The 26,135-nt window shown below is 37.2% G+C and overlaps 1 protein-coding gene across 24 annotated transcripts in view; it reads right to left on the reverse strand.

Moving 5' to 3' along the window:
- The window catches only part of PDE1A (phosphodiesterase 1A), a 347,596-nt gene that overhangs the window by 70,162 nt on the left and 251,299 nt on the right, over nt 1-26,135 (reverse strand). For all 24 annotated transcript variants that reach the window (XR_014829869.1, XR_014829871.1, XR_014829872.1 and 21 more), the window contains one exon: nt 2,248-2,430. Coding sequence is in view for 15 of the 24 variants with exons in the window: in XM_085000028.1 (XP_084856154.1) it covers nt 2,248-2,430 (183 nt within the window). In the remaining 9 variants the exon portion in view is untranslated. The remainder of the gene's footprint in view (nt 1-2,247; nt 2,431-26,135) is intronic.

Here is a 26,135-nt window from a genome sequence, read left to right on the forward strand (position 1 = left end):
GTTTTCAAATTGATATCAATATTGAAAATCAACAACTGTCGTAACACTTGCCTAAGTTGTTTTAAAAAAAAATATGATTATAAAATTCTTTCTTTCTACATTTATCAGATTTTTTTTTTTTTTTCCTGTTCCCACATGTGGAAATTTCAAACCAGGGATCAAAACTGCACCATAGCAGCAGCTCTAGCAACTGCACTGACTATATTGAATACTTAACCTGCTGTGCCACAAGGGAAATCTTGCTTCCGATTTCTGGTCCCAACTGGTAGAGTTGGGAGCAGTTTATGCTCGAGGGGTGGAGGTGTAACCTCACCTAACTACTCATGCTTACTCTGCTCATAATGCTTATTACAAGGATTCTTTTATCCTTTTATCAAAGCCAATTAGATATGGTTAAGAAATACTCAAAAATAGGAGTTCCCCTCATGGCGCAGTGGTTAACGAATCTGACTAGAAACCATGAGGTTGCAGGTTTGATCCCTGGCCTTGCTCAGTGGGTTAAGGATCTGGCATTGTCGTGAGCTGTGGTATAGGTTGCAGACATGGCTTGGATCCCACGTTGCTGTGGCTCTAGTGTAGGCCAGTGGCTACAGCTCCAATTAGACTAGACCCCTAGCCTGGGAACCTCCGCATGCTGCAGGAGCGGCCCTAGAAAAGACAAAAAAAAAAAAAAAAAAAAAGAGAGAGAAAAAAAAATACTCAAAAATAATTGAATAATCACTCAGTGGTTGTTGTTTTGAGTAATACAAGCATAAACCAAGATCCTAGATGCTTTATGCATCTTTAATATATCTTTAAATTACATTGACTACTTCTTGCAATGCATAGTCGTTTACATCTTTAGAAACCCAACAGTGCTTCTCATTGTTCCTTCAGCAGAGGAAGATGAGCATTTATAAAGTTTATTAGAGGTAATGACTAGCGATGTCAGAAGATAAAAAATGGTATGGTCTTTCATTAATTTTAAATACACTGACAAAAATTTCTCTGTTCCTCAATTTTATTATTTTCAAAAGTGCTAAAATAATCTTTTTATATATAATTTAATATTGTGTTTTTTTAATCTAAAGGATTTCTAAGAACTAGTTTTCAACATTATCAGATATAAGATGTTTATTTCAAGTCTTTTTGTAGTTTTAGTTCTGAAATATCTTGTTGCCAGACAGAAAGATAAGCTGTGCTCTCCAGGGCTAAAGAACATAAAATTGGGTCATATTAACATGTATTTCACATTAGAAACTCTGGTTATTTGGAGTCCCATCATGGCTCAGTGGTTAACGAATCTGACCAGGAACCACGAGGTTTCGAGTTTGATCCCTGGCCTCGCCCAGTGGGTTAAGGATCCGGCGTTGAGGTGCGCTGTGGCGTAGGCCAGCAGCTACAGCTCCCATTGGACCCCTAGCCTGGGAACCTCCACATGGCCGAGTGCGGCCCTAGAAAGACAAAAAAAAAAAAAAAAAAGAAACTCTGGTTATTTGACTTGGCGCTTCTAGGGTCCATCAAGTGACAGAAACGCTTCAGTGACAGAAATGTTAAAAAGCATTTCAAGGAAAACGGACATGAGAGTTTTCCTCCCTGATGGTAAGAGAATGGTCTTTTCTCTTCAATGCAGAGAAAAGGCCTGCTTGATTTGGGTAGGTAGTATAGAATTTATTTTATCAGGTGTTACATTTTATTTGAGTATAATTAGCTGTGTAGTATATAAATGTATTATAATAATTATTATTATTTTTTTGTCTTTTTAGGGCTGCACCCACGGCATATGGAGGTTCTCAGGCTAGGGATCCAATTGGAGTTATAGCTGCCGGCCTACACCATAGCTGCAGCAATGCAGGATCTGAGCCATGTCTGTGACCTACATCACAGCTCATGGCAATGGTGGATCCTTAACCCCACTGAGTGAGACCAGGGATTGAACCTGCATCCTCATGGATGCTATTTGGGTTTGTTAACTGCTGAGCCACAACGAGAACTCTGTATTATAATTATTTTTAAACAGTTATTCACTAAGGTTCATTTGAGGAGAACGGTCATTCAAAAGTCTTTGCTTTTAGTCTTTATGTCAATTTAAAAAATAGAAATAATAAATATAGGAAAAGGCATTTTTGTTATAGGTAAATTCATCATAAGGTACACTTATGATGGCATTCCTCAATAAGTAAAATACAGGACTCCCATAACTTTGACATAGTAAGTATATTTTCTGCCTTCTGACTTTTGTCTTGAGATACCAACACTTTCACTTACCTTTCCACAAAAATTCCAGCTTGAACAGCATGAACAATACTCCGAAATCTTGGTTTTTCCTCAGATTTCTTTTTCATCATCCCCATTTTTCGCGTAAAGGTAGAAGCCAACCAGTCCCGGACTTCCAAGGGGACGGAATCTGACTGAATGTCACTGAGCTCATCATCGGGATCCAGCAATCTTCTACAAAAATTTATGGTGATTAAACTTTAGGGAAAGTGAAGAAAAACTAATAACCACAAAACAAGCATTGCAAAAGGATTTAAAATATAGCAAGTCACTATCTGATCATCTTTTAATATGAATAATCTAAAAATGATTGGGTTAATATTTGGAAAGCTCTGAATTTCTCAAATTGTTCATCTTCTGAAGGCAAAGCCTAACAGGCTTGAACATTTGAAGGTTCCCAAACATTTAAAATAGTGATACCAGTCTGGAGATATCAATTGTTAATATCATTAATGAATTATTCTACTAATTAATAAAACTAAGATAAGATAGGGAAGAGAATTTGCAAACAGATGTCTATTAAAGGAAGTAATCAGAAAGAAAAAAGGGAGGTTGAAGCTATAAAACTTATATTTAATAAGCTTTTATATATAGTGTATAGAAAGTACATGCTATTTGAACAAGGCCTTAGATTTTACAAAAGTCATTCACATGTGTTATTTGATGGGTGTCTCTAAATGTTAGGGCAAAAAAAAACTTAATCTAAAAGATTTTCATTCTGATATCAATATCATAGATAAAAAAGTAGAAAAAAAGAAAGATGAAAACAAATGGATTATTTTGAAAGCTGATTTTGTGACTTAGCCAGAGTTTAGTGGAAAATGCTGTCTTAAGGATGGAGATCTTATGGGTTTAGACCTGCTAGCTGAGAAAATCAGCTGTGTGAGGAGGAAGTGACCAGGAGCTGAAAGTACTGCCCTGCCACTGTCCAGGATAAGCTCCAGATAGATTATGCTGATGGGACTGAGCTGCCTTAAGGCTGGGCGGCTCCAGTGATCCAGAGCTTCCTAAAGGTCTGAAATGACAAGAGAGTATGAAAAGCTCTCCACAAAACACAAAAAGAACTTTACAGAGCAACTGAACTTTGCCTCCAGGAAGAACACAGTCCAGCTCTTCCTGTCGCTTGACTAGGTTATTTTCTTTTCAGTGCACCAGTTTAATAACTCAGAGCTATTCTTGGCACACTTCAGCTTTGACCTTTGGGTTCCATTCGTTTTGGTAAATTTTGTGCACAGAGTGAGGCCTGAGGATTATGAGCTGATGGAAGGAAGTAGCCGGTGACAGCATGTGCTAAAGCCTCCAGAACAAGTCACATCCCATCTCCAGAGAAAGCAAGGATCAAGGAAAGGGCAAAACACCAAAAACAGCCAGAAAGAGACTCAAAGGTAATATGATTTCCTCTAGGTACTACTGTTTTCTACGAACATTCAGAAGACAGTCATTTGCTCATATTTATTTTTCATAACATTAAATGTATGAATGCATTTATGAAATACCTTATGAAAAAATATACACAAGTGCTGGAGTTATAAAACTACATGAATACATATGAAGATAAAAAAAGATATAGTTGGAAGTTAACATTGATTAATACTTACCCTAAATCATATTTAAGTCTCATTTGGGTCTTATGTTTGGATGATTTTAATTTACACTTAACACACAGACATTGTAAGTCAAAGCAAAATAGTTTTTTTCTCCTTTTGTCCATTTAAAATTAGATTCCTTAGTCAATTGCAGCAAGATAGTACACTACATGGTTTTAAAATTTCAGGCCTTATGCCATTATATTATTATTTATTATGCCATTTCTATTATTTAGTGATCAAATAAACCCCAGAGCAGATCCTGTGGAATAAGAATCATTGTGCTGTAATCCTGTGATGTCACCGTGCTCCAAGAATTCTAATATTGCTTTGTTTTATCAGCTACTCCAAGTAGAATGACAGACACATAGTAATGGTTGCCAATTGCTCCTTTGCAAATTTGATATGGATTACTTTAGGGCTATATGTCCTAAAATCATAAATTATCCATGACAGATCATCAACCATGACAAAATAGCATATGGAAATGAGAGTTCATTTAGAAATGTGGTACCCAGGAATCTGGAAATCCTTTATTATGATGCATGATATCATTTATAAAGAAGGAAAGAACATAATGATCTCAGGCAAAAAAGAGTGATATAGATTAATTAGTGAATATAGAAATAAAGGAAGGGAATACCTAAAGAGAAAAGCATGACATATTCTATTGTAAAACTGAAAAGGCAAATATTGAAAAGCAGCAAATACCTCTGTAATGGTTAATTTTATGGTCACATGACTAGGTTATGATGCTCAGTTGTTTGCTTAAAACACCAGTCTAGATGTTGCTGTGAAGGTATATTTTAGATGTGATTAATATTTAAATCAGTAAACTTTGAAAAAAGCAGACTACACTCCATAATATGAGTGGGCCTGATCCAATCAATTAAAAGCCTTAAGAGATAATATGGAGAGCTCCCTAAAGAAGAAGGAATCATGCTTCCAGACAACCTTCAGACTCAAGATCACAACATTTACTCCTGCCAGAATTTCCAGCCAGTATAAATCAGACATTGTCAATTCCTAATTCATACAGCCCTTTGTGATTTATCACAAGTTATGTCTCTACCTTCACCTCTTAATTTCCATCTTATTTGTTTGCTCTGGCAATACTGGCCTCCTTGCTGCACTCAAATCTGCCAAGCTTACTTCTGCTTCAGGGTCCTTGCACTTGCTGTTCCCTTTGCTTAGAATCTCTTTCTCAAGATATTTGTGTGGATCATTTCCTCACTGCATCCAGGTAGAAAGGGATTCCCTGACCCCCTTATTCAAATAGTAAACACTTTTATTCTCTGAATCTTGTTATAGACTTCTTCTTAGCACTTACCACTACTTGATGTCATGCCATATGTTTATTGGTTTGTTTATTCATTTTGTTTTATCCTCTAGAATGTAAACATCTTGAGACCAGAGGGTTGTTCTGTTTTTGTGCACTGCTGAATCACCAGCATCTACAACAGTGCATGGCACAGACGGGGGGTCACCAACTAGAAATATTTACACTAAACTATTACAAGTTTGGGGAGTGGAGTAAGGGTGGAGATGGTATAAGAAATTTCAGTCTTTTATTTTTTTATTTTTTATTTTTATTTTTATTTGTTTTTTAGGGCTGTACTAGTGGCATATGGAGATTCCCAGACTAGGGGTCAAATTGGAGCTACAATTGCTGGCCACAGACACAGCCATGGCAACATGGGATCTGAGCTGCATCTGCGACCTACACTACAGCTCACACAGCAACACCAGATATCCAACACACTGAGCGAGGCCAGGGATCGAACCCACATTCTCATGTATACTAGTCAGATTCATTTCTGCTGCACCATGATGGGAGCTCCACGTTTTAGTCTTTTAGAGTCTGTATTATTTGACCGATAAGAGCAGCAGCATCCTGGGAGTAGTTCACTATTGCCAACTCTCTCTAATTTGCCTTCACATTAATTTACCCTTGAGCAATCCCTTTATAATTTTTTTTTTTTGTGTGTCTTTTTTGCTATTTCTTGGGCCGCTCCCGCGGCATATGGAGGTTCCCAGGCTAGGGGTCGAATTGGAGCTGTAGCCACCGGCCTGTGCCAGAGCCTCAGCAACGCGGGATCCGAGCCGTGTCTGCAACCTACACCACAGCTCAGGGCAACGCCGGATCGTTAACCCACTGAGCAAGGGCAGGGATCAAACCTGAAACCTCATGGTTCCTAGTCGGATTCGTTAACCACTGCGCCATGACAGGAACTCCCCTTTATAATTTTTGAAGCAAACTATGAGGAAATGCATATTTGACATGGAAAATATATTAAACATTTTATTTTTTAAATTTTTTTCTTCTTTTTCTTTCTTCTTTTTTTTTTTTTTCTTTTTTCCCCCCCTGTACAGCATGGGGATCAAGTTATTCTTACATGTACACATTTTTTCCCCCCACCCTTTGTTCTGTTGCAATATGAGTATCTAGACATAGTTCTCAAGGCTACTCAGCAGGATCTCCTTGTAAATATCTGATAACCCCAAGCTCCCAATCTCTCCCACTCCCTCCCCCTCCCATCAGGCAGCCACAAGTCTATTCTCCAAGTCCATGATTTTCTTTTCTGAGGAGATGTTCATTTGTGCTGGATATTAGATTCCAGTTAGAAGTGATATCATATGGTATTTGTCTTTGTCTTTCTGGCTCATTTCTCTCAGTATGAGATTCTCTGGTTCCATCTATGTTGCTGCAAATGGCATCATGTCATTCTTTTTTATGGCTGAGTAGTATTCCATTGTGTATATATACCACCTTTTCCGAATCCAATCATCTGTCGATGGACATTTGGGTTGTTTCCATGTCCTGGCTATTATGAATAGTGCCGCAATGAACATGCGGGTGCATGTGTCTCTTTTAAGTAGAGTTTTGTCCAGATAGATGCCCAAGAGTGGGATTGCAGGGTCATATGGAAGTTCTATGTATAGATTTCTAAGGTATCTCCAAACTGTTCTCCATAGTGGCTGTACCAGTTTACATTCCCACCAGCAGTGCAGGAGGGTTCCCTTTTCTCCACAGCCCCTCCCGCACTTGTTATTTGTGGATTTATTAATGATGGCCATTCTGACTGGTGTGAGGTGGTATCTCATGGTAGTTTTGATTTGCATTTCTCTTATAATCAGCGATGCTGGGCAATAGACTGTTCTCCAAGGAAGATATACAGATGGCCAGCAAACATTTTAAATAACATTTTTGAATTAATGGTACACAAAATAAACGTTTAAAAATTTTTATGTACTATTTATAATAGTTTAGCCAAGGACCATAGTATTTCTGTTAAACACTAACTCTTTTATTCACATCTATCAAGTAGAGTGTGGTAAAAAAAATTCTAATGAAGACATTGATAAGTTGTAGTAGACCATTTAAGGTAATTATTCCAGTTTGGATCAAAGAAAGCTGAAAGACAAAGGGATAAAACTTAAATTTAAACAATTAAAAAATATAGACTGATACACCTAATGGCACATATTTCTCCTCTCTCCTCCCTTATTTATGTTCCCCTTCCCTGGCACCTGTCCTGAACATTGTGTCTTTCTTCTGACCATCTATAAGGAGCTCTTCAGATTTCATTTGACCATGCTAGATAGAGCAGGAATAAGGAAACTATAGTATAACATGGAATAGTAATCCTGAAATTCTGTTAGAGAATTATCAGAAATAATTTTTCTACACATTTATCTAAGATGTGAAGTTATCTAAATACTTATATAAGATTATGTAACTTGTAAAACATATAAGACTATGCTCTGCCTTCATTTCATTTTTGACATAAATTTGTACAAGCAGCTTGATAAAATGGGATATCAAATACTACAATGAATCTTGCTTCCAAAACATCCAATAGCTCCATTGCTCTTCATCCTAGGGTTAGATGACAGAGTAAGCATAGTTGTTTACTCCATGAGCACTCTTAAAAAAGGAATACTTTGTGTTTAAGAAACTTACAACATGAAAAAAATGGTGCATTTCCCTTAGGAATTCTTAAACTACACTATACAGAAAAGAATGATAAGAAGAATGTGTAAAGTGTTATCACTGTTGACCTCTGAAAAATGCTTCCGCTGGTGTTTGATTCAACTTTTTAAAATTTTTTTAGTCCTGATGGAGTCAGCAAAGCAGAAATGAGGGGTCCTAAAAAAAACATGAGCTGTGTGTTGATGGCGGGCTGGCAAGCTGTGAAAACTGACCTCGTGTCGAATCAGTGCTCTACTGATCCTTGGGAGCTATTTATACTCCAGATTTTCTCTTGAAATCAGATGACACATCTCCCAAAGGGCTTATATTTTGAACTAGAAAGTTTGTAGGAAAAGGGAATAAAGAAGGATGCAGCCATGGAAAGAGAGGTCATGGGATTTTGACTCTTGCAATTATATCAGTGAGAATATTTCTATCCATAGTGGACTTTTAGAAAATGGTCACACCCATGTACCCAACGGTTGGTTATTTCCATACAATTGGCACATTCACACCTGTTACATATTAAAATTCAAGTGCTGGATGCAATTAGGGAAGACTGGCTTCTCAAGTTTGAAATTTTCTTTTTCCTGCTTTATTATTATCAGGGATACACTTCAGTAAGCAACTAACTCATTCAATTCTGCCTCTAATATTTGTTAGGCCTAGGGTAGGAGCACCTTTCTCCCAAATACCATATAATTAAATATTTAAAAGTTATATATCAAGTGAATAAACTGACATATTATTTCTATTTTTTCATCTTTTAATAAGTTTTACAAAAGCCTGACAAGTTGGGTTGGGATTGAGAATGTGCAAATCCTCCTGTGGCAGGGCTGGGTCAGTGAACTATGGCTGGCCCTCTATATCTACCTATCTTCTACTCAGGCCCTCACTGTATGAGCAGGTGGACACTGCATCCCCCCAGCAAAATCTCCATCAACCCACCCAGCCTTGAAAGCCACTGTTTCTTGGCTACTCTTAAGGGGTGCAGGGGTGTAGACACCAACAGTACCCTGGGTCCCCTTGAGAAGAAATACCTAAGGAGAAGACCCATTCAGACTTAAGAGACAAGCTAGGAGACCTTCGGGTAGAGAAATCTGGGGCCTGGATGCCCAGAAAATGGTAGAGTGTCAGGTTGGGCAGGGTAGGAATTTCAGGGTCCAAGTAACCAGAAGGAGGAAAAAGTCATAGGTTCTAGGTTCTACTTGCCCTTGGAGACCTGTTACCCCTGGGGGGGCTCTCTCAAAAGAGAGCCATCTTTGAGCATCCTAATGAGGGGAAAATGGCCAGGGAAGATGTTCCGCTGGCCCTGGGCTAAGAGTGGTACTGGACTCATATTTGGTAAACATGTTCCAAGTGAGGCTTTCTGGGATGGCTGAGGAAATTAAGAGGTTCATCTTTCTGCAGGATGGATATTCCTTAGAGGTAAGTAGTTCCCTCACAGACAAGTTCATTAGTATCATTCCTTTGATTAATGTATACTTGTGCTCTGAGCTCTCTGGACTCTCTCTTCATGCCCCTCCCCCACCAACCCCTTCCTAAGGATACTATTAAAACTTCACTCAGATTTCAGAACTATCTGAGAATAGATATAGATGATAATGTCAGCTAAGTTTTGCTTACTTACTATGAACCAAGCAAGGAGCCAAGCTTTACTTAATCATCACAATACCACCATATGAGGAAGAAATAATTATTAGCAGTACCTTTATTTTGCTGATAAACAAACTGAGGCATGGATACCTTAAGTGATTTGCTCAAATCATACAATCATACAGAAGTGGTCATGCCATTTTTGAACTTGTCTATTTTGAGAGTCTGAGTTTTTAGCTGCTGAATTATTTTTCACTTCAAATGTGTGTTTTGCTTAATAAGCACCCAGACTACCTTCACACTTATATAATAAAAATATCAGCAATCATTATTCTCTTTTCATCTCCACCCTGAAATTCAAGGTTTAAAAGAACTGATCTTAAAAATTTCTTAAAGGAAAAAAAAAAAAAGGAGTTCCCGTCGTGGCACAGTGGTTAACGAATCCGACTAGGAACCATGAGGTTGCGGGTTCGGTCCCTGTCCTTGCTCAGTGGGTTAACGATCCGGTGTTGCCGTGAGCTGTGGTGTAGGTTGCAGATGCGGCTTGGATCCCGCGTTGCTGTGGCTCTGGTGTAGGCTGGTGGCTACAGCTCCGATTCAACCCCTAGCCTGGGAACCTCCATATGCCGCGGGAGCGGCCCAAGAAATAGCAACAACAACAAAAGACAAAAAAAAAAATTTCTTAAAGGAGTTTTGGTCTGCCAGAATTTTGTTTAGAGGTAGCTTAATTTATTCACCATGATTGGTATAGTGAATCATTTTCTTGGAGGGAAATATATTTGGATGGTAGAATTTCAGGGTACTTTTTAAGGTACAATATATTAAACGTCAGGATGAAAAGAGGTAATACATTTGAAATGCCTTATCAACCTGTCAGTAACCTACTTCCCGAGTACTAAATACATTTAATTTTTTCAGACCACCAACCATGAACATTTATTTATTTATTTATTTATTTATTAGTATTATTTTGTCTTTTCTAAGGCTGCACCTGCGGCATATGGAGGTTCCCAGGCTAGGGGTCCAATTGGAGCTGTAGCCGCTGGCCTATGCCAGAGCCACAGCAATGCATGATCCAAAATGCATCTGCGACCTACACCACAGGTCATGGCAATGTTGGATCCTTAACCCACTTAGTAAGGCCAGGGATCGAACCCACATCCTCATGGATACTAGTCAGATTCGTTAACCACTGAGCCACGATAGAAACTCCTCTATTTATTTATTTTTTGCCTTGTTTCAAAGATACTTAAAATTTCAGGCTCACAAATTTATCTCAACAGCTTTTTTTTTTTTTTTTTTTCTGGCAGTTTTCTTTTCCTGTCTACCTGATAGCTATTGTTCAATATTTTCTAATTTTTAATAATTTTTTTTAACTTATAAGGTGACTATTATATCTGGGTGACTGAGGACTGAACAACTGGGTGGATAAATCAGTTATGCTGATTTAGCTCAATTCCCAAAACATAAATTTGGCTAAAATGAGGTTGACAAAGGAGAGAGTTAAAATTAGAGGTACTTCCTCCAAGCTAAGGTCTATGGAGGGCTCTCTACCTCCTCTGCACCCACCAAAGGAATGAGGTCCAGGCAGAGGAAGGCCATGCCCCAGGACAGGCAGAAAGGGCCAGGAAATGTTGGGAGAGATTTAGGATCAAGATTATATTTTGGGAGTCAGTTGGGAGATAGAAATGGAGGGATCAAGTGAAATAGAAAACTGCCCTAGGCCATGCCGATGACTCTTGGCTTCACACCAGCAAAGTCCTTTTGCCTTAAAAATATCTTTAAAAATATTCTTTTAGGCTCAAAGCCTGACCTTCCACTAATCACCAATTTTTTTTTTTTTTTTTACTAATGTGTATCCTCTGTGGTTAGGAGAACTGCCTCAGGAGTTGGAATATTGGCTTCATCATCTATTAGCTGTATAGTTTTGGAAAAATACTTCATCTGTCTGAATCTCAGTTTCTTTGTCAATAAAATAGAAATGATAATAATAATAACAGAGATGATAATAATACTATCCCTAGTTGTGGGGCTGGAGGATGAAATAGGTGAAAACACAGAAAACACTCAAACAGCGTATAACACAAAACAAACCCTCAGTAAACTCCCAGCTATTTACACATCGGCATGAATTAGTTTGAGTAGATTTCCTATTTCTGATGTGTAGTTAAAGGAGGGTGTCTGGGGGAGTTCCCACTGTGTTGCAGTGGATTAAGAATCCGACTGCAGTGGCTTGGGTCGATGTGGAGGTGCAGGTTCCATCCTCGGCCTTGCACAGTGGTTTAAAGGATCCCATGTTGCCACAGCTGAAGCACAGTTTACAGCTGTTTCTTATATTCAGTTCCTGGCCTGGCAACTTCCATATGCTGGGAGTGTGGCCATAAAATTAAAAAACAAAGGAGGGTGTCTAGCAGGGAAGTGTTTGAGACATAAGGGAAGAAGATGGTCAAAATGGAGTTAGGGGAGCCAAAGAACAATTTATGGATTCTATGGGTTGTGAGGAGGCAGTGGGAGGAAACTCCAAAAATATTTTTTACCTTTTAAAAATGTACTAAGAATAGACAAATTCATACAGACAGAAAATAGAATAAAGGATATCAAGGGTGGGGAGGGGTTGTACTGGGAATTATTGTTTAATGGGTATAGAGTATCTATTTGGGTCAATGAAAGTTTGTGGAAATAGTGCTGATAGTTGCACAACATTGTAAATGTACTTAATTCCATTGAATTGTACACTGAAAATGGTTAAAAATGGTACATTTTATGTTATGTATATTTCATGGCAATACAACAGTATCTACCTAGTATTGATCGTCTTTCTGCCCTACTTTTCAGAGAATGATGTCAATATGCCACCTCTTCTAATCAAGGAATGAGACACAGAGGAGGGCATTCCAGACTCCATATAAGCAAGTGTTCTTCCAGGAATCACTGAGCAGCAGGTTGCAGAAAATGGGTAGGGGCGAAGCCCAGAGATGAAGCCTAAGGGCCATGGTTTTCCAGATCTTGGAGAGGTGCCCACACCATAGACCAAAGGACAGACTTGCCTACCCTGTGCCCAAGAATTATTGCTTAAGCATTGCTAATTTCTGATTTTGCACTCCTTGCTTATTGCTCCTATTATGTGATTAGATTTCCTGACTGGGGGAGGTGTTACAGCCCAAGGCCATCTTATACACAACTTGGGGTGATATTTAGGCCACACTCTTTTGATCAGACCTTAAAATTCCAACCATTAATTCTAACATACTCTCTACATCTCTATTTCTGTAGCCTCATTTTGACATCCTTTAGTCCAGTAGTCCTCAAAGTGTGGTCCTTGGACCAGCAGAAGCATCACTTGGGAACTTGTTAGAAGTGAAACTTCAAACGCTCTACTCCAGACCTGTTTAATTAATAAGCCCTCTAGGTGATTCTGATGAACACTACAGCTTGAAAACTGCTCTCATCCTTACAAAACTTCCCAATTAATGGATGATATCTGCCAAGAAAGTAAAATATAATCCTCCTCTATAACATGGGCTTAACAATACTGCTTATTTCCACATGCCCATTATTTCACTGACAGAGATGGAGAGTCTTGGTGAACAGTACAGGAAGGGACTGGCAGAAGCATTTCCTTAAAGTTATCTTAACTAATGAATCTTTTATATTGGTTTTACAAATAAGAATTATCTGAATGCTACTTAATTGAAAAATAGAGGAGTCAGTTTCTTGAGGGAGTGGGATGGACTGGGAGTTTGTGGTTAGTAGATGCAAACTACTATATTTAGAATAGATAAGCAATGAAGTCTTGCTGTATAGCACAGGAAACTATACACAGTCTCTTGGGACAGACCATGCCAGAAGACAATGTAAGAAAGGAAATGTGTATATACATATATGTATGACTGGGCCACATATAGTCTCAAAGACAACGATGACTTGGACTATGCTAATGTCGATGAAGATGAAAGAAAAGAGATGGAGAGAAGACTGAGGCAAAATATATATTGTACTTAGGCTTGCTGATGGAATGAAGAGTAGGGAAATACCCTTTTAATTATTAGGAAAAACTAAAGTCTCTGACATTCAGTACCTGGTACTTCCCCAAAAACGACATATGCTGTTTACTTCTATTATGGGATCAATATGTTTTATGAACTACCTTGGAAACTCAATCAATTCCTTAGTTTGTTTTATGGTAAAATAGATTGCAAATTCAAAGTAGCTATCTTAGATAATAAGCATTTGTATGTCCATCGACAGATGATTGGATTCGGAAAAGGTGGTATATATACACAATGGAATACTACTCAGCCATAAAAAAGAATGACATAATGCCATTTGCAGCAACATAGATGGAACCAGAGAATCTCACACTGAGTGAAATGAGCCAGAAAGACAAAGACAAATACCATATGATATCACTTCTAACTGGAATCTAATACCCAGCACAAATGAACATCTCCTCAGAAAAGAAAATCATGGACTTGGAGAATAGACTTGTGGCTGCCTGATGGGAGGAGGAGGGGGTGGGAGGGATCGGGAGCTTGGGCTTATCAGACACAACTTAGAATAGATTTACAAGGAGATCCTGCTGAGTAGCATTGAGAACTATGTCTAGATACTCATATTGCAACAGAACAAAGGGTGGGAAAAAAAAATGTAATTGTAATGTATACATGAAAGGATAACTTGATCCCCTTGCTGTACAGTGGGAAAATAAAATTTAAAAAAATAAGCATTTGTGTTAGGACTTATTAGGATAAGGTGACTACCCACAAGGATTAGAGATTTAAAACATGGGCTTTAAAGCAACGCAGATCTATGTGGCTAGAAGGATGCTTTCCATAGCAAGTGACATCAAACCTAACACAAAGTGGCTTAAATGATAGAGGAATTTGTTATTTTCTTAACAAGAAAGTTAAAGATAGCCAGACTCCAGCAGAGATTTTTTTGAAAAATCATCAGGTCAACAATTTTATCAAGGACTCCAGTTTCCTCCATCTTTCTACACTGCCAATTTTAGTGTTACATTCAGCTCTGAGTTTGTAGCAAGATGATAGTATCATTTTCAAGCAGCATTCCTAGATACAACACCCAGACACACAGGACTCCTTTTTTATGTTTGGAAATCTTTTGCCAAACCCCCATTAGTTTCACTGGCCAGAATTGCATCACATGTCCCTGTTCAAACATGTACTGGTTAGCGAGTTGGGGACTAATTAATTGGTTTAGATCAACTAGGAGACACTCATTCTGAGCCTGGGACTAGAATTAGTTTCCCCTGAATCACTTGATTTTGCAGAGAAGAGTGAATAATTTTTAAAAAGGGGTTTTATTACTAAGGGGGGAGAAATTGATGTTGGGTATGCTCTATTTCAGTTTGAACTTGTCTCTAACACTTAATAGTTACATGATTCTAAGCAAGTGAAATCCTTTTTTATGCTTCAAGTTTTTTAATTTCATGGTAAAAATAATGTATTTAATTCATAGAATTTTTGAGACAATATAATCATATATGCAAATCATATAATTTTTTTGGATATAATTATTACCTGTTATTAATATCATTAGAAAGTAATATTTGAAATTGTATCATTTTCAAATCCAGGAAATATTTGTTTATATTTTATTGACCCAAAATATCATAACAATGATATCTTATGTAATACATGGATCTTTTTATGTCAGTAATCTCTAAAAAGATCTGGTCAGTTGTTTTTTTTTTTTTTTTCCCTTTTCACTAGTGAGGCTGTTTTTGAAAGTTTGCATAAAGTAACACACCACAGATGGCAGAAAATATGAAAATCAACCAAAATATATTGCAACTTTTTCTAAGCCTGGTTTTCACACTCTTATCTACAGGGTGAGAAACAGCCTACAAACACAGCACTCTAAACAGCCACCCCTTCCTACAACTCACACCATAAAAGTGGAATTCATAAAAATCATGATTTGCTTTTTAATGATTCACTGAGCTCCAGCAATGTCTTAGCACATACCTTTCAAACCGATTTCCTTAGGGACTCCTTCAAATGGAAACAACTCTGAAAAATACAAGAGCCCTGGAGTTCCCTGGTGGCCTAGTGGTACAGGATTCTGCTTTGTCACTGCTCTGGCATGGGTTCGATCCCTGGCCTGGGAACTTCTACACGCCATGGGAGTGGCTAAAAAAAATATAAGAACCCAAATTTATATCATCCTCTTCCACTAAGCATGTGATAAACAGCAGTCTCTGTCCCCCTCATGGTGGTCAGGGTAGTTTAGGGAAAACAAGTCTTTATGAGAGTCTTTGGGACTGTGGATAACCACAGAATTCCCAAACAGGAAGGGGTGGGTGACTTCAACTCTGTGTAAGAAAACCAAACGACTAGAAGAAAAAAAATCTCTTGCCCACAGGCTTATCATTAGTAGGACCAAACCCCTGGATTTGTTCAAAGGAGTTGTTCAAAATCCCATACAGACTCTAATCCAGATCCCCCTGCATGTGGTACTAACACAAATATTTTAGTTTTCACTCTAGAAAGAACCCTGTTGTTGTTGCAGTTGTTGTTTATGAAAGCACTCTCTTCCATTCTCAGTAGGCATGCATTTTAAATAAAATTGACGTCCTACCTGCCTTATGAGATGCTTGATCAGTGAACTTGTGTATTTTATTCCATAGACAGGATTGAGGGCTAAGTATATTATATAACTAGAGCCAATGAAACAGAAAAATTGTGTCTGTTGGAGCCTCCGAAAGAAATGCTCCCTTACTTCCACTGGATTTGAAAGTATGTGTATATAAAGCTTGTAAATATTGCCATGTCTTGTTCTGCTAATTCAAAGCATCAGAAGGAGGACGTTCCACAGCAATCAAAACGGAGATTGATCCCTTGACATCCTTTTGGTCCTGTTTCATCTATGCTTATAGATAGTACTGTCATAAATGTTTTGGCAATAAGAGTTTAAGTTGGTTTGGCTGGGTTTCCTGTCACTTACAATTGAAATATTAGTGAAAGGACTTCATTAGTCTAGCTCTTTTCTTTCTTCCTTCTTCCCTACTCTGACTCTAAATGTCTAAAGTGTCACAAGTTAGAGCTATCATGACGTGCAGGTTTTAGTGATTAACCACAAAGGGTTTGCTCTCTACATTATATTGATCCCTGAGTGTTAGTGCTGTTAGAGTGTTATTTTGCTCAAAATTATTGTCACATTCTTACCCATGCTGAGAAAATGAGTTTAAAATCAATGCTTACTAACCTTTTTGATTTTACAGTGCTACCTATTCAGGTTGCTTATTTGAAGACTCTTAGCTATGCCCTAGTTAGCTCTATCTTCATCTACATTTTCCACCTACACTTGGCTATTTGTCTTTTTTCCTAGATAACTTCTTAAGAATAATTTCATACCCACTCTTTTAATAGATACTATTTTTCTCTAATACACATTTCTTTTAAAACTCTTTATCTCAAGGCTAATGGAAGGCCTCCATTCTAAAAAAAGTATGGAAAAAAAATATATATATACCTATATTCCCATTAGTAGACTATTCTATATCTGTTTTTTCCTACGAGAAAATTCTTTTTCTTTTTCTTTTTATGGCTGCACCTGTGGCATATGGAAGTTCCCAGGCTAGGGGTTGAATGGAGCTGCAGCTGCCAGCCTACATTACAGCCATAGCAACACTAGATCTGAGCCATAGCTTGTGGCAACACTGGATCTTTAACCCACTGAGAGAAGCCAAGGACTGAAATGGCATCCTCATGGACACTGAGTTGGGTTTTTAATCTGCTGAGCCACAACAAGAACTCTTTTCCTAGAAAATTCTTGAAAAATAGTCTACACTAATTTCTTCCAGAGCCTTTCTACTTCAATTCCTCTTACTGTCATAATCTGGCTGGTAGCATTTTCTCTTTGCGAAGTTCCACTTCAGAGGCATCAGGAACCTCCTACTGTATCCAGGGGTTCTCCCTGTGGCATCTGATTTACCCTTCTTAGTAACCCTGCTTCCCACTGGCTTTTGGTACTCCATATTTCTCAGAGAGGTCTCCTGCTTCTATATCTATGCTCCTGAGTATCCTCTTTAGTAGCTCCATGACTGACTTTTAAATGCTATGTTCCCCACATCCCTCTTCAACCACCCACTCACTCCATACCTCTATCTGGCATTTTCATCCTCTTCCTTGACTTCAGTTACTGGGATAACACAGTGACCTGTGTTGAGATGAAACTTCAAAGAGTTTTTGAAATAGTAAGAAGTGAAAAGAACTGACATTTGAAAAGTCAAAAAATAATTTGTTTTATTCCACAGAGGCTTTACTTTACCTTCAGAGGCAGATTGCTCTTTTGTTTTATAAGCAGGTCTTTTTGAATAGGTCTTTAAGTAAACACAAAAATAAAATGAAGGCTGTGCTGGGGCGTACAGAAGATTGAAACAATGTGACTGCAATAGGCTATACATTTCTGGACAAAAATGTACATGACTGTCCTCATTGTGAGCACAGCTACATCATTAAAGATTCTGTGTCCTTTAGAAAAATGTCATTCTTTTTCTAAATATGGATTTAGACTGCATAGTCTTTGGACATAGGTGTTGATGCTGCAGATGAATGTGCAATTTGACATTAATTTTGATAGCCTGCTTCTTTTATCTTGGCCTTGGATCTTGAAATCTTGAACTCAGGATAGAAAAATATGTTGAAAGGCACTTCCATAAGGGATGTCAAAGTGGCTTCACAATATGGGCTTAGACTTAGAGGATGCAGAGAAATGCTTGGTAAAATGGAAGGGGTTGAGAGATGTGGGTTCTGAGAGGTCTTATAGCAGTTTTAGAGATTCTAGTTGATTGCAGTTTCAGTTTGGGGAAATGGAGGAAGGGACTGAGCTCATGCTTGGCAGCAGTACCAGATTGTGGATTTCTGGACCTAAGGGGAAAATAGGTGACCTGCAGAGGAACAATCCAAGAGGTTTGAAGCCAGAGAGCTGGCTACAGAGGAAACTGACAACCAAGACAGATTGGTTAAGCATTTTCAAAAACTTTAGGATGGGAAATGTATTGAATTAGCAAAAGAGCTCTAATTATTAAAATCAAAATAAAGCACCTAAAAACATCCCTGAGACTTCTGGATTATAATCTCCAAATTCACATCTCTAACTGGCATCATGTTTCTGAGCTATAATGCCCATATACCTAGCACATTTCAGACTTCTTTTTTTTTTTTTAACCTTAAGTCCTTTTGCTATAAGCCATGCTTATTTTTTTTTTCTTTTTATGGCTGTACCTGTGGCATATGGAAGTTCTCAGGCTAGAAGGTGAACTGGAGCTTCAGCTTCAGGCTTATGCCATAGCCATTGCAACATTGGATCTGAGCAAATCTGTGACCTACGCCATAGCTTGCAGCAATGCCAGATTCTTAACCCACTGAGCAAGGCCAGGGATCAAACCTACATCCTCATGGAGACTATGTCAAATTCTGAACCCAGAGCCACACTGCAATTCCAGAAGCTATGTCTTTGAGAATGGGCACAGGGAGCTTTGCCAGGGAACTAAATTCATTAACAGTCAGCAAGTCCAGCCATATCTGGCTTGGAATCGTGAGTCTACAAATTTTACTCCATGTTACTCCTTCTGGTTATGATTTACTGCTGCTACTTAGTGTTGTTTCTTCTTGTAATCTGCCATTGTGCTTGGGTTTAATATCCCTGTTTCTTGTTTGCAGTATTGGTCCTTGTTCTTCCATTTATTCTCCCAGCTCTTGACTCATTCCTACCTACCAGCTTCAGTTGTACTCCTGGTGATCAGTGTGAACTTCACATGTTCAATAAATATTTGTGTCATGAGTGAATATCCCCTAGTAATTCATGTACTTGATGATTTCAAGGCACTAAGCCTTCAAGGAGCCATCAACTTCACTCGATTTATAGCAGATTAATTTCTTGAAGCACTGATTGACATCCATGCATTCTCACTCAACATAATCTCTCAAAATCAAGGACTTCAGACTTAGTAAGATAAGAGTCAATTGAAGATTTTTTTAAAAATCAAGATGTATATTCTATCAAGATTTGTTTCCATAAATTTGTATTTTGCTTTCACTTCCTGGTAACTTGAGCCCACCTGACTTCATTTTTTTTCAGGAACAAAAATTGCTCTCAAGAAATTATTTGGTATCTTTTCATGAATTATATATCTTAATGTGCTATGCACCCAGAAGTATCTCCATTTTATTATTACAATATAAAGTACTTATTATTTAACTTACTCTGTCAGGTTGTGCTACATTTAATTCTCAAATCAGCTCTGAGAGGCCAGTGTTGTCACTATTGTTAATTTACAGATGATAAAGCTAGGAAATACAGAAGTTAAGTCACTTGATTAAAGAAAGAGAGTACTGAATGGAGGATCCAGACTTTGAACAATCCATTCTTTCTGAATCCAGAGTCTGTGCACAAACTACAGTAATCATAAGACCTGGCAAACATAAGATTGGTTCACATGAAGAAAATAAAGTTATCAATTATGTTGCAGGGCAGTTTAATAAGTATAATGTCCAAAGCTGAAAGTATATGTCCCAGTCAGATGCCTATCTTCACGAATAGCAATTCATGAGGACAAAGATGCTACCTTGTCTGGCAATATCTAAATCCAAATAAGTATAATCAAACAGAATTTTTTTGGGGTCTACATGTTTCTGAATTATAACTGTGCAGCTTTGAAAAACAATAACCTCTAGGGTTACATTTGAAAGCAAGACTCACAAAAAATTGGCATTTGCATTTGAAAAAGTCTTTAAAAAAACTAACAGTCATATTCATTATGGAACTGTGCTATAATTCTTCAAAGAAGGTCAGAATTAAAATTCTATCAGAAGCTCTGCTTTTATTTTTCCTACTCAAATACTTCAAGAGATACCTTATGTTTTGATTTGTTTTCCTAACTGAAACCTTTTGTCGCTAAGGCTTAGTGGGAAAAGTTATGTGTGTGTGTTCTAAGACAATTCATATTTCTGTCTTATCCTGCTTTATTATACATTGATCTTACTTTTGCATCCCACCCAAATTAAAAAAAAAAAAAAGCTTCTCTGGAATACTTATTGAACTTTTTTTTCTAGAAAGATAATTTTTTATTAAAAAATCTCAGAAGTCAGAAGTTTTTTAAATTTAAAAAAAACTAAATGCTTATTCATTCCTCCTCCTTCTAAATCAGCTCTATTTTACTAACATTCCTAAGCCAAATTCAATTTTAATAATTATATCCACAAATCAACAAAAATATCCTTAGTTTACTGCTGCTTCTTACTAAGTCTATAGGAAATCAAACCACGTCATGTAATTTCACTCTAAAATTTCCTGAGCTGATATTTTAATCATAAAGTCACAGTTTTAGAATATATTTACAAAGTAATCTTGGGTCTAAACAGTGTCATGATGGTAAATGTTTAACATTAGGTCTCCAGAAAAAAAGGCAAATCCTGATTGGTAGCATTTGCCAATTTCCATGGTATAAATACTCTCCCTATAGCCAATTTCAAGCTGACGATGTGACATAACTGAAGGTAGAGTTGGGAAAAGATGTAACAAGAGTCCCCACACCACTGGGTCTAACAACCCTGATAGCATATGAGCTTTTATTGAAACCTCCAACAAGTCTCTGAAATCACTTTTTGGTCAGATGTGACTTAAAGGATGCAGAAAAGAATTGTGCTTAAAATCCAGGGTCTACCCAGACGTAAACTTGCATACTTATGTTCAATTAATTTTTGACATAGGGGACAAGAATATAAAATGGGGAAAAGACAGTTTCTTCATCAAGGGATTTTGGGAAGTTGGAAAGCAGCATGCAAACCAATGAAATTAGAACACTCCCTCACACCATATACAAAAATAAACTCAAACTTGTTTAAAGACTTAAATATAAGAAATATACCATAAAATTCCTAGAAGAAAACATAGGCAAAATATTCTCTGACATAAATCATGCCAAATGTTTTCTTAAGTCAGTCTCCCAAGGCAATAGAAATAAAAGCAAAATAAACAAATGGGACCTAATCAAACCTGTACATTTTTCACAGCAAAGGAAATAATACACAAGATTAAAAGACAACCTGTGGACTTGGAAAAAACATTTTCAAATGATGTTACCAACAAGGGCTTCATTTCCAAAATATGCAAACAGCTCATACAACTCAATCACAAAAAAACCAAACATCCAATCAAAACATGGGCGGAAGACCTAAACAGAAATTTCTCCAAAGAAACATACAGATGGCCAGTAGGCACATGAAAAGATGCTCAATATCACAAATCATGAGAGAAATACAAATCAAAATTACAAAAAGTCACTACCTCACACCAGTCAGAATCACCATCATCAAAAATCTACAAATAAAAAATGCTGAAAAGGGTGTGGAGATATGGGAACCCTCCTATACTGTTGGTGAGAATGAAAACTGGTGCAGCCACTATAGAAAACACTATGGAGGTTCCTCAAAAAACTAAAAATAGAGTCACAATATGTTCCTGCAATCCCATTCCTGGGCATATATCCATACAAAACTCTAATTTAAAAAGATACATGCAACCCTATGTTCACAGCTGCACTACTCACAAAAGCCCAATAGCCAAGTCATGGAAACAACCTAAAGGCCCATCAACTGAAGAATGGATAAAGAAGATGTGGCATATATATAAAAGATATATAAATATATATATGATGGAATATTACTCAGACATAACAAATGAAATATTGCCATTTGCGGAAACATGGATGCATCTAGAGATAATCATATTAAATCAGAAAGAGAAAGGCAAATACCATATGATATTTATATGTGGGATCTAAAATATTACACAAATGAACATATCTATGAAACAGAAATAGACTCACAAAGATAGAGAACAGACTTGTGGTTGCCAAGGAGGAGTGGGAGCAGGAGAAGGATGGACTGGGAATTTAGGGTCAGTAGATGCAAACTATTGCATATAGAATGGATAAATAACAAAGTCCTACTGTATAGCATGGGGAACTATATCAAATATCCTGTGATAAACCATAATGGAAAAGAATATGAAAAATAATATATTGTATAATTGAATCACTTTGCTGTACAGCACAAATTAACATGATATTGTAAATCAACTATACTTTAATGAAATACATAGTGAATACATAGATAGATAGATAGATAGATAGATAGATAGATAGATAAATAAATAAATAAATAAATGGTATTACTGAAACAAAAAAAAAGAAAAATCAAGGCTTTAGAGTTAGGCTGTCAAGGCCCTAAATCCACTTTTTAAGTTTCTCTCTGTGTTACCTTGGGTAAGCCATGTAGCTTTTCTGTGACTCTCTTTGCTCATAGTTAAACTGCTAATAATAATGTTTCTATCTCATTACAATTGCTGTGATGATTAAAGAAAATAGTACATTAAAATGCCTAAGAGCGTTCTTGGCATACAGCAGGCTATAGTAATAGGCTACTGCTAGGAAATGTTAAGTAACGTTTTTTTCAAAATTTACAATTCCAACTATAGAATGCTTTATACATTGTCATCCAAATCTCTCAGAAGTAATTAAAAACCATCCTGCTTGAGATCCATGCCCTGAGAGGATCCAGTTATAAAGAGAAGAGCTCTGTGTAAGAATTAGTTTCTATTCCCAGTTTTGCCAAAGTCTAGGTTTGTGACCTTTGGCAGCTCAGTTTACTTCAAGAGCTTTAGTTCTCTCATTAGTGAAGTACAGAAAGTAATGACCATGCTGCTAACTGGACAGGATTGTGGTGAGACTAATACGAGATAATGAAACTAAGAGCTAATGGAAAATAGTACAAATGTGGGATATTATTATTAATCCAAGTTATAATTCGTGATGCCTGGAAGCATTAAAATAAAAGAATGAAAAGTTTTGTACTATTTGAATAAAAATTGGGAATGGTGTGTTTTGAAGAGCCTGGAGGTTTTGTTGTAAGAAGGAAGAAAAAACACATTTTTTCATATAGTTTTCATGTATCACATAAAGCATCTCTTTTTCTTCCCACAAAAGAGCAAGTTTCAAATAAACAAAAAATATACCTTGAAATGTAACATATATTTAAATGAATTAGGAATCATGGGGCACTAAGTTAAAAATGTATATGGAATTATTTTCTGGGAAAGGAAATACAACAGAAAAATTAATAAATTAAGCATGTAATGTTTTATCAAAAGAAAGATGAGATACTTAGGCAAAATGGATAGTCATCATTATGCTATTATAAGAGGAACAGCGTAAATCTCCAACTTACTAAAGGTGAAAGTTATGTTTTATAAATAAGTATAAAAAAATGAAATGACCAGGACAGGGTGAAGAAATCTAAAATATGTTAAGCTCAGTCAACTTGTGAACAAGAAAGAGCACACACAAAAATGAAGGCAAAGAAATTCAAGAAAAATATCTTAAGTTTTTAAATTTACACTTTGAATCTCTATTCACATAGAAGAATCATATACATTTACATACACTCAGTGAAAATAAACCAAAAAATCATTCTAAAAATATACCTTTTTTTTTTTTTTCTTTTTCTTTATTTATGACTTAACACCATGCTTTAACGGAGAAGTTCTGTTCTGGGGACAAAAAAAGACTCACTTTTGCAGCATGGTCCTCACCATGCCCTTTTCTGTCAGCTACTAGTAAAAATTCTCATTGTCTGAAATTTTAAGGACATGATGTAGGAAGATCTCCAATCTTCCTTGTTTAGGGAAAAAATAAAAATGATAGATATGAAGAATATGTTACCTTCTATGAAAGGCAGAGGGATAATATGAGATGACTGGATTAGGAAGATGTGGTGTATATATACACAATGGACTACTCCTCAAGTCATAAAAAAGAATAAAATAATGCCATTTGCAGCAGCATGGATGGAACTAGAGACTCTCATACTGAGTGAGGTAAGTCAGAAAGAGAAAGACAAATACCATATGATATCACATATCTGGAATCTAATATATGGCACAAATGAAGCTGTCCACAGAAAAGAAACTCATGGACTTGGAGAATAGACTTTTGGTTGCCAAGGGGGAAGGGGAGGGAGTGGGATGGATGGGGTGCTTGGGGTTAATAGATGCAAACTATTGCCTTTAGAATGGATTGGCAGTGAGATCCTGCTGTGTAACTTGGGAACTATGTCTGGTCACTTATGATGGAGCATGATAATGTGAAAAAAAAGAATGTGTATGTGTAACTGGGTTAGCAGAAAGTTGACAGAACACTGTAAAACAGCTATAATGAAAAAAAATAAAAATCATTATATATAAAAAATTTGTAATAAATCACTGAAAATATACATAAGACATTTATGAGTTGGGAAATTTGAGTAGATTTGGAAATGGGTGGAGGCAAGACTTTCATAAGGTACCTTTTAACACTGCTAAGATTTTTCAATCTTAGGTCTTTATTAAGTATTAAATAAATTTACTGTGTATAAGTCCAATACACATTGATATATAAAAATCTCATTCTCCCATCTGACTTAATATTTCTCACTTGCCCCACTCACAGGCCTCACCCAGGAAGGGACACCTACAAAGAGAAGGGACATGATGGATATCCTCATGCTCCGTGTTCCTTCTCATGTCCCACTCACTCTGCTGCTACTCATTGTTCAGCAATGTGATGGAGAAGGTGGGAAATTATAGGGGTCAAAGGGTCTTACAGGACTGTTTTTTGTTGTCATCTGTGTGACAAGTACCTAAATGCTGGTTATTTTTTTCTCCTGCAGATTTTGTGCTTCCTTCAGAAACAGCTCCCTCCACCAAGAGGGTACCTTGAATATTATATGTCCTCTGAAATTTGGGCTGAATTTTTACAATTCCTACCTTGGCTTCTATATCAACAATAACCCCACAAAATCTGTTTTTCACCCTCTGAAGTCAGTATCCTTTGGAAAATCCCTTCTAAAGACCTCTACTCCACCTGCCTCATGACTCTGAAGAAACCCAGTACCTTTTCTGTGCTAAACTCTGGAAGTGCATGCCTTTCCCTCCATAGGGTCACTCTCACTCTGAAACAGCCTGACACCTTTATCTTTTCTGAAAGGAGAGTTAAGAGATAGTCTTAGCAGTCTCCAAACTCCAAGAGACACAGGTCAGATCTCTCAGGAACTAGCATATCATACTGTATTGAGTCTCCTATTAGCTTTAGAGTCCTCATGCCCCCTTCCCATGACTTGAGGTTGAGAATAAGTACCCCATTAGAGAAGAAAGAGAAAATGCACAGTTCTAGCTTTAGGCCAGGGTTTCTTAACCTCCATACTATTGACATTTGGAGTTGGATAATTCTTTGTTGTGGGGATTTTCCTCTGTATTATAGAATGTTTAGTGGCCTTCCTGGCTTCTACCCATAATATAACAGCAGCAGCTCCCATCAGCCAAACCAAGAATGTCTATAGAAATTGCCCAGTGAACCCTCGAAGGCAAATAGCCTGGTTGAGAGCCACAGGACTAGGCTAACAACCCTCTTCAAATAAAGCCCTATTTCCTAATCTCCTTACCACTCTGCTAATTATGAAGCTAGGTGATGGGTTTAGGTGATAATCAAATACACATTTTGGACTTCCCCTTAGCAAACCCTGTAGAGAGGATACGATAGACACATGAGAATATGTGGGCATGTGAGACTGATTTTCTCAGAATGAACTCTGAAATCTTGAGATAATAGGAAAATTTTTACATAAGTGAAAATCAGTATAAGCGTACCCTGTCTCTGACACTTA

The sequence above is a fragment of the Sus scrofa genome, chromosome 15 (genome assembly GCF_054392235.1).
Source record: "Sus scrofa isolate SSC_HxYL_T2T_F1_AM1 chromosome 15, Sscrofa_HxYL_maternal_Yorkshire_Landrace_v2.0, whole genome shotgun sequence".
Lineage (NCBI taxonomy): Eukaryota > Metazoa > Chordata > Mammalia > Artiodactyla > Suidae > Sus > Sus scrofa.